This window comes from Bufo gargarizans, chromosome 6, assembly GCF_014858855.1.
Source record: "Bufo gargarizans isolate SCDJY-AF-19 chromosome 6, ASM1485885v1, whole genome shotgun sequence".
Classification (NCBI taxonomy): Eukaryota; Metazoa; Chordata; class Amphibia; order Anura; family Bufonidae; genus Bufo; species Bufo gargarizans.
Genome location: NC_058085.1, coordinates 245,825 through 255,957, shown reverse-complemented (window position 1 = coordinate 255,957; position 10,133 = coordinate 245,825). Strand labels below are relative to the sequence as shown.

Sequence of the window (10,133 nt, the reverse complement as noted above, 5' to 3'; positions counted from 1 at the left end):
CTCCTTAACTTTAAAGCCCAGAATGAGCAGGAAATTAAATCAATGAAATACAAGTTTTTCTGGATATTTACCCATAAAATTATATATCAATCTGCTCAGCTCCTCCCGCTCTATAACATGATATATTCGGTTTACACATCATGTTCAACGTGACCGGTAACCTTTAAGTTGATAGCTATTCCTCCCGACTCCCCTATGTATATACTCTCGCCAAGCACACATTTGTTCCCAGTAGGCAGAGGGAGGTAAGCTGCTGACAGACGCCTCTAATGCTGGCTCTCTTCTGAGAACAAAGGATTGAGCATGTTGAAAGTCAATATGCCTGATCCTTCTTTCCCCTTATATCATCTGTCAAGAACAGCAGAGAGGCATCATCTGTCGAAATAGTGTTTGGCCAACATCCAATGTGTACGGCCCGGTATCAACGACTCTTACGAATAACACACCAATAATGGACCTTAACGTTTCAAGACAATAACATGCAAAAATCATTTGAGTCTTTTAGAAATAATTTGTCATTTTATCAGTTGTAATGCATTTGTGAAGAAAAAAAAATTTGATTGAAAACAAATGATGACATTAGCCTGTTGTCTACTGCGCCCAAAGAAGCTCTCCTCCACTATGTACTTAGCATATGAGGGTTTTGAATGCAGCCCAGAGCTTTGAAAGGTTCACTAAGACTTTTAATGGTGGTTTTCGGTTTCATAAATAACATCTGAAAGTTGAAGAAATTAAGAGTGATGTAGAAAGCGGAAGATCTGGTTGAGAAAAACAGAAAATATTCTCCGCAGGCTGAACGTTGTAGATGGTGTTCATTGAACAAAGCTGAGACATGGAGGATTCTGGGAGATGCAAGATAGAGCAGGGGGAAATTACTCCATCCAGCAGAAAAAAGTAAGACAAGTATAATGTACAAGCTAGCGTCAAAACGCTCCAGAGGAATGTCCAACAGCTTATTGTACACCTTCCATCATCTTGAGGAACTCTGCAAAGAAAAAAAGACAAGTGTCCATATGGTGACATGCATGGAATGTTTTAAGGTATGGCATGACTGTAGAGAGATGCCGATGGCTTTTGCCTAACATAGAGGGGAGTTACACTAAACTTACCATCAAAGTCAATCTTGCCATCATTGTTTTTGTCTCCATCCTTCATCAGCTCATCAATTTCCTCATCTGTGATACTCTCACCAGAGGAACGGAGGATCTCTGCCAGCTCATCACTATCGATGTACCCATCAGCATTCCTGAGAGGAAACATGAGAAACCATCAGCAAAGAGGCAGGGAGACATGGAGAAGGTTACCCACATACGGGTCTATTTATATACTATTGGGTAATGAAAGGAGATACTCACTTGTCAAAGATGCGGAAGCATTCAGCCAACTCCTCTTCACTTTTTCCTTGCGCATCCTCTTTCATCTGGCGCACCATCATGACCAAGAACTCTTCAAAGTCGATGGTACCGCTGCCTGTAAGACACCATTATTAATTCTTCAGCTATTTACACACCAGTCACATCTTAACGATCAATAACCAGAGTATCACTCTCATAAATGATCATTAACTATCATATAGAGTGTACACACCATAATGTATGGACTATAAGGTTAATGGCTTCTACAAAAATAAATGGGTCCAACAGTAATATAGATTTGCTAGCATCTTCATAATTCTCTCATTTCTGCCTAAACTCACCATCTTCATCTACTTCCTCAATGATGGCATCCAGCTCTTCTTTGGTTGGGGTCTGTCCAAGCATGCGCATAACAGTACCCAACTCCTTGGTGCTGATGTCTCCACCGCCATCTGTGTCAAACATGTCAAAGGCGGCCTTGAACTCTGTTGCAAGAAGAAATACAACATTACCATCTCTGTCTCCTGGCAGGGCCACGACATGTACAATATATCTTCTCCAACTTGCACTTGCCCATGTCTTCAGCTTGGTGGTCTTTATCTCAACCTTTGGACTACATTTCACTTATGAGATAATCTAATTTTTAGTATACATTTTTCTGCCCTGATTATGCTATTATCTATTAACCTGCAGTTCTGATTTCGCAACACTAAAAAGTAAAGTCTCTTTCTTTGACAGCCACACGTCCTTTACTGCTCCTCAACCTTGTCACGTTGATGAAGTTTGTACCTATTCTATGACTAATTTTCGTATTTCGAATTCGACCTGATATTCTTTAGAAATAATAATACATCTTTGGCCATTCTGTCTCTTCTTCAAATTAATTTTGAGAATTATTCCAATATTATTCATTTTTTTAATATTCTGGACACTTTTATTATTCCCTTTTGGCTATTTTATACAATTGTATGCCATTTTTTATGCAGTTGTAAAGGCAAACATAGGAGTGGATGTAAAAGGAAAAGTTATACTTCTCCTTTCTTTTGTATCTATTCCAAAAAGTGCACCAAATACTGCATCAAAAACTGTATGTATGAACTCAGCCTAATGCATCAGGGTTCCCACCTTGTATATTAAGTCCTTGTAACCGATTTCCTGTATTTTTCATAAGTTACAGTGGCTTCTCATGTGCACTAGATAACAGGCCTAAGAAAAATATTCCATCAAAGCCTCTATACCTTGGCTCTTCTTAATTACTATAGCCGCCATTTTGAACCTTTATAAAATATGGCATCTGGGCAGTTTTTCTCTAATGCATACAAGTTGATTGTCCTCACCAGTTTACGGATATTACAGAATTACACACCTATACTCAGATACAACAAAACATACTTTTGGTATAACCACATGAGAACATATGCAAACACAGGTGAAAAAAATCAAAGATAAATTCTTACCAGCGATCATTTCCTCGCTGAGGAAGGACCTCGCATCTTGCTGCTGGTCTGTAGGCTGCAAACCAAACAAATGCATAATATGAGTGCTGGTAACCACTGATGGGGTTCCCCAACCATTATTAATCCATCCATTAACTGGGTGAGAAGAATAGGCTACAGGAGAAGGAGCTACAACTCTACTCCGCTCCTTCTAGGTAAGACACAGAGTGATGGAGTAGGGCCTAATGGTGCAGGTATTTTTCAAATTCCTTAAACCAATCCAAATTTTAAAAAGCAATCCAGGTATTTCGCGTATCCGTAGGTATTGGCTATTTCCACTGCCAGATCTGACGTAAAAAGTAGAAGAATCCCACCCATTCCCAAAAAAACCAAGGGAGCAAAAAGTAAAGAATCAAAAGAATAAAAGTAAAAAAATAAAAATTAAGACACAGTTGGGTAACCCATAAGCAAAGGTTCTTGAGCAAGGCTGGTGACACCCGAAGAATGCAGACTGACCTGCGGCATGGTGGCTAAGGACACAGGGCTTTGTCACAGCACTATGTCCACAGATGACTGAACCCCAAGAGGTTGCTGCTGGTGCCCAGAAGATAAGAGCTGGTATAATTAGCAGACTCTTCAAGGCTCCTTATAGGGAAAGGAGCTCAGAGGAGGATAGTATTACCTTCTCACATATGAACCCCCTAAGACTGGCAGAGAAGGAGATGGTTGAAGCTGCCAAACTACTAAATATACACTCTGCAGACAGGGCAGGTTTCTCTAAAAAGCACATTTAGAATTCTGTACAGACAGATCACTTCAGGCCCAGAATGCTTTGTTTTCTCCATAAGCTGTATGGCTACCTTACTTTCTATGATGATCGGTGTAGAGAAGTCAATCTATGGTCTCTGGCAGTAACTCACCTCAACAGAAACGAATATACCAAACGTGCAGGTTAATGGGGAACCAGTGGTGGTAATTGTCGGCTGAAGATCCATTAGTGGATGTCTGTGGCAAGCTTATTTTGGCAAGTTTAGATTCTTAAGAACACTTAAAGGGGTTGTCTCACTTCAGTAAGTGGCATTTATTATGTAGAGAAAGTTAATACAAGGCACTTACTGATGTAATGTTATTATCCATATTGTTTCCTTTGCTGGCTAGATTTATTTTTCTATCACATTATACACTGCTCGTTTCCATGGTTACAGATCACCCTGCGATCCATCAGCGGTGGTCGTGCTTGCACAATATAGGAAAAAGCACTAGCCTATGTGAGCACCCATGGTCCCGGCCACCAGAGAGGCTGATGCTTTTTCCTATAGTGTGCAAGCACGACCACCACTGATGGATTGCATGGTGGTCTGTAACTAAGGAAATGAGCAGCGTATAATGTGATGGAAAAATAAATCCATCCAGCAAAGGAAGCAATATGGATAATAATAACAATACATTAGTAAGTGGCTTGTATTATCTTTCTCTACATGATAAATGCAACTTACTGAAGTGAGACGACCCCTTTATGTGGTCAATAGACTGCTGAAAGATTTATTTCATTAAGACGGACAATTCCCTCCATGACATTCATGGTCATCTCAGTTACTTTTAGGGGGACTGAGGTGGAGGAAGGTGGGCTTCTGCCAGACACTTCAGCCGACACCTGTCTCAATGGAGGCAACTGAACTTGTCCAACAGTGTGGCAGATTATCAGCAGAACCTTACAAAAATGGGCAAAAATGTTACAATGTTACCACTTTAGCATAAGCTGGCCATATGTGTTAGATTAATGTTGGGTGAAGTCGCCAATTTTGAGGCAGAGAACGATTAGGCTGTTGTAAATGAACATGATTGATCATTTTGTTCTCAGGGGAAATCCTTTATTTTTTTTAAAAGCCTGTGATCCTGACTTTCTTCACCCAAGTGATATTTCAAAGTGCACAAGTATGTGGTCTTGCGCAGGCCCTTTTCAAAGTAACCTCTACAAATCTTCCCCAACCCTTACAACATGAAGGCCCTGCAAGGGTCAGATAGATGGCCTCCATTTGCCCAATTTGGGGAAGAACCCACCTTGCTCCTGGCTGCAGCCTAAATCCCTGCCAGAGGTGTCTGGCAGCAGCTTACTCCCCTCTCCACATTCAGATCTCATACACTCTCGGCCAAGCCCAGTGTGCAGGTGTATGGGGGATAGCTGTTGACCAAACAAGTGTTTGGCTGACAGCTATCTAATGTGTATGGTCGACCTTAAGCTGGATTTACATGGACCGATTATCGGGAACAAATGTTCCTATGAATTCTCTTACTCAATAATCTGCCCGTCTAAAGGTGCCGCAGATCACTTGGTAAGTGAGCGAAACGCTCATTCATGGTGTGAACACCTCAATCATTGTTCCCGGGCAGCAGATCGAGAGGTCTAAACAGCACTATGCTGCCCAGGAGCAAAGATTTTGTGTGGGGACAAGCTTTAGCGATCACTCCTCCCCATACTGTGGAGAAGATCAATGCATGTAAATACAGCGCTTCACCTCCACTTAACAAGCAGCCTATTGTCGAGAAGGAACTCTTCCTTCCCAACAATTGGCTGCTCATTGCAGCATCTAAATGCGCCTTTACACTGTATCCCATGGTCATCTGCAGGTGGATATGGTGGGAGTTGTATTTCAGGAATTGTATTAATAGAAAGTAGTTTAAATAGCACAGGTGGGGAGCGTTTAATTATTTAAAAATGCACAAGGATTGTGATTAGAAAAAAATGTGAAAGAAAAGTAATTAGCCAGATGTATAATTACCTGGTAGTTTAGGCATCACGTTAACTCTAATGTCATTTCTACACAAGCAATCAGAGGAAGAAATGCATGAGCTTAAAGAACAGGTGATGCGCATATATTTCTATAGACGCTCCATGTCATTTCATGCACAGCTTGAGTGATAAGAGGAGGGAATCTCCACAGAATATCAGCTTTTTCAGTAATAGGAGAATAGATAGAAGATAGATATGAGATAGATAGATATAAATATAGATAGATACAGTAGATAGATATATATAGACAGATATATGATAGATAGATAGATTTAAAGATAGATATAGATAGATAGATAGATAGATAGATAGATAGATAGATAGATAGATATATGATGTATAGATAGATAGATAGATATCATTGTCACTAAATATATGGCTGGTGAAGGACTTGTCAGCCTAAAAGGGTTGAATTGGACTAGAACCCATTTTCTCTACAAATAGCGCCACTCTAGAGGCTGGGTCTGGTATTACAGCTCAACACTACTGCATTCTACAGATTGAGGATAAGACCCAGGTCATGGACAAGACTGGTGCTGTTCCTCAAATTTTTTTTCTCATGTCATACCACCCTTTTAAGAAAAGGACCAGCTATAATCTTCAGACAGACAGCCACATTTTGGTTCATTATAGTCATTTTCTACCAAAATATCCAGGTATTGTAGGGTTTTCTGTACATTCAAAATCCAATAGGACTGGGAAAAATGTCACTGTGCACCATAACAACTAAGCTAGGATACGTTCACACTGCGAAAAATGTGTATTCTTAGAGAAATACGTCAGATTTTGTACGTGTATTTTGATGTGCTTTTGATGCGTTATTTGACCCGTAGTTTGATGTGTATTGTCCATCTCGGGGTGTATTCCATGGGGAATACACATCAGAAGTCACATGTTAATTCCTATGTTTAACGTGATTGTAATAGTAAAATTGCGCTGTGTGAATAACGCCACTTTTCCCATTTAAATCAGTGGGACGCTGTTTGTAGGAATTTTTAGAATTTATTGCGTTATATGCACGTAATAGATGCTGAAATACACGTGAACAAATGCACCCCAAAAAATGTGTGAAAACATGTGTGAGGTCATCGTCAGGACATTCGGCCAGTCCACCATACTGTGAGTTAAACTGGTCAACGGGAAGAACAGGCGGTCATCTGTATGGTCATCACTAGGATCTAAGCTTCCAGCATGGTCATGTAGACCATGGACACTCTTTTTGGAATGGGCAATGAGTGGAAAATATAAAACTCTACCATAGTTTCTCGCTTCTCATGACTCCTATTCGTTTCGTGCAGACCTAAATATAGCTTCTATGAAGTCATCCACCTATTGTCAGTAACACTGGGTATTGCCATATTCAACCGGCAGAGGTCTTCCGAGAGAAGACATCAATGGGTGTTTATCCTTCTCAGGCTGTCATAAGTGCATGGCGCGAAATAACGAGCACAGATATCATAAGTATCCTGGGTAAACAGATCACGCTGATCTTTAAAGAGGTCATCTAATAAATCTTAAACAGAAAGCAGCTTCTTTTACACCCGGCGACCATCAGTCATCACCTGGGAAGGTGCATCTCATCAGGACAGATCCACCAGAGCAGCTCTCCTTAGGGCTCATGGAGAGGGGTCCAGAGCGGGCACACCCTCTGTAATGTCCTAAGCCTCACTAGAGAATATGGACAATGGGGATCTTTATGAAACAACCCTTTAAGGAGCTTCAAATCAGAGGTACAGCGCGGCGGTGGGGCATCCAATATATGGCGACAAGACTGAAATGTCATGCCGTCATTTGGTGATAGCTGGTGTGCCACTTCTTGCACATGTGCCAAAGGTTGCCGACCCCTGATATAGCACCATACAGGGTCTGTGCCTAGGTCTGTGCATGTAAAAAAGCCCACTATAAGGCTACATGCACACAACAGATGTTTTTTTGCCTCCGCAAAAAAAAACTGATGCGGCCTATCCTTGTCCGCAAATGTGAAAAAAGTAGGACATGCACTATTTTTTTTGCTAAAGGGAAACACGGACAACGGATGCGGAACACAAACGGATGAACTATCAGCATTTTTTTGCTGACCCATTGAAATGAATGGGTCCCCATCCTATCCGCAAAAAAAACGGAACGGAGGCCGAGAAAAACAACTGTTGTGTATATTAGGCCTAACCAGAAGAAAAAATAAGTGTCCTGATTTCAGGTATGTAAGTATGTAAGTTTTTAAAAATGTTATTTACCACCATGAAAGGGGTTTTCTGAGACTTTTTTTTTAGTGATGGCCTATCCTCTGGATAAGTGATAAGTATCTGATCGGTGGGGGTCTGACACAAGGGACCCCACCAGGGGCGTAGCTATAGGGGAAGCAAGGGAAGTGGCTGCTTTGGGGCCCGAGCTCAGAAGGGGCCCACCCAGGATGAGGGCTAAAAGATTTTATTGTCAGGACCCCCTCAACAATATTATAAAATGACATTATATACAGAGAAACTGTAGGAAACGGACAGAGCGGCTGCTGGGCCTGGTCTAAGAGAGCGATTTTGACTAGCCACAGAAGTGGGGGTTGCAAAGGAGGAGGGGGTTGCAAAGAAGTTGCTTGGGGGTATTCAAAAATTTGCTGTGTGGCCCAGTCATTTCTAGCTACGCCACTGGACCGCACAGATCAGCTGTTTGAGAAGGCACCGGCGCTTGCACTAGCGCTGCCGTGTTCTTTCTGCTTACCAAGCACAGTGTCGTCCATTCACTTCATTAGGGCTGAGCTGCGCATAGGCCACGTGACTGATGTCTTCTCAAACAGCTGATCAGCAGGGGTCCCTGGTGTTGGACCCCCACCAATCAGATACTGATGACCTATCCAGAGGATAGGTCATCAGTAAAAAAAAGCTCTAGGAAAACCCCTTTAAGTTCAGTAGGGGAAACTGACAGAATGAGCATGTTGTCAATCAAAAAAAAAAAATCAATGCAAGAACACAAATAATTAGTTGCGATAAATAAAATGTTAGTTGTTATGTTAACTTTATAAATAAGACGGATACTAAAAAATGAAGTTGCCGTTCGGCGCTCATTGCCCAGATGCATGGTTCACTATCTCAGTACGTTCACCACATTGGCTCACTATCACTGGGCTTACACCCATCAGATTAGGCAAGGTGCTGAATCTCCTTAAAGGGGTTCTCCGGGAATTAAGAAAATTAAAATACGTAAATATTACTTTTAGGGATGAGCGAATCGACTTCAGATGAAACATCCGAAGTCTATTTGCATAAAACTTCGTTCTAACACTATACGGAGCAGGAGCTCCGTACAGTATTAGAATGCATTGGTTCGGATTAGCCGAAGTTATTACTTTGCGAAGTATCGCGAGACTTCGCATAATAACTTCATAAATCAATTTCCTCTGTAAAAAAACTTTTCCCGAACTCGGGTTCGCACTCTTCAAACACAAATAAAGTACAGTAATGCCAAATTTATAGAAAACATTCTGGTGCTAATGCAATGTTTATTCAGCAAATTTGAGATTCTTGGCAAATACACTTTGTATAAAATTATTTGGGCCCGTCTGCCAAACGTCAAGGAGATCTCTGTAAGATGGGAATCTAATGATAAAAACTAACACAAGTTCAGCTAATTAGCAGATACTAACATATATCTGGGTTAATAATCCAAAACTAAGCTCCAGCAAAAAAATAACCCTTAAAACTAGTATTCTTTATTTCACTTTAAAAACTGGGAATTGACATCCCAAATTCAAACAGACAGTTATCAGTGTGGGTCTTAAGTGTACAGACCAATAATAAGCACCCAGGGAAAAAGGAAGGTGGGAAATCTGTCCCTGTTCCTCTCCCTATTCTATTCCTCAGCCCAGGGACAGCCCCTAATGATGGGGATTCCCTGTCCTCGAACCTGGGCTAGTATCGCCCTCACGAGACCCTGGGGGGATACCAAAAAAGCATGTGGATAACTACAGTTCTCTAGTTAAGGTGCTTACAAAAAAATGTAAAAAAGACACCCAACCCTGTTAGAAAGGCCTAAGGGTGGGTCGCATTCACACTCACAGTCAAGATATTGTAGGGGACCCGGGAGTGAATGCGTAATCCACCTGTTGATTTAAATAATGCGAACAAACCCTGACGCGTTTCCCCCATTCACAGGTTCATCAGGGGGTCAATAGGATTTGGGTGAGGGATGCCAGTATATGGATAATCTGGCATCCGCAACTAAAAAAAAGATACCAATAAACATATGATAGGGCACCAATAGCCGATGGCAGGAGGAGCAATCTATTATTTACAGACAAATTGTAGTAATATGACCAAAGCCAGCCCCAGTCAGTTATTGTGCCAGTCACAGGACCTATGCGAAGTCCACGGCAGGTATCTGTAAACAAAAAATACCTAGGGAGGAGATGGTATCTCAAATAAACCTCCAACAGATTCCCATAGATATGAAAAAAATTACAGTCTGCATAAGATAAAGCATGAATCATCACAGGTCCAATGGGGGATGTTATAAAATCCTTAAAGGGATTCTGTCACCTCCCCTAAGCCAAAAAACGATTTT

The 10,133-nt window shown here is 41.3% G+C and overlaps 1 protein-coding gene across 2 annotated transcripts in view; it reads right to left on the bottom strand.

Moving 5' to 3' along the window:
- Nucleotides 1–497: 497 nt before the first annotated feature.
- TNNC2 (troponin C2, fast skeletal type) overlaps nt 498–10,133 on the bottom strand; it is a 30,221-nt gene continuing 20,585 nt past the window's right edge. The window contains exons 1-6 of one of the 2 annotated variants that reach the window (XM_044297748.1): nt 3,308–3,413; nt 2,813–2,867; nt 1,697–1,840; nt 1,356–1,470; nt 1,110–1,246; nt 498–985 (exon numbers count right to left, since the gene is read on the bottom strand). In XM_044297748.1, the coding sequence (XP_044153683.1) occupies nt 954–985; nt 1,110–1,246; nt 1,356–1,470; nt 1,697–1,840; nt 2,813–2,867; nt 3,308–3,316 (492 nt within the window). In that variant the 5' untranslated portion in view covers nt 3,317–3,413 and the 3' untranslated portion in view covers nt 498–953. Of the gene's footprint in view, nt 986–1,109; nt 1,247–1,355; nt 1,471–1,696; nt 1,841–2,812; nt 2,868–3,307; nt 3,414–10,133 lie in introns of those variants that run through there. The other variant, XM_044297749.1, reaches the window with a different exon arrangement.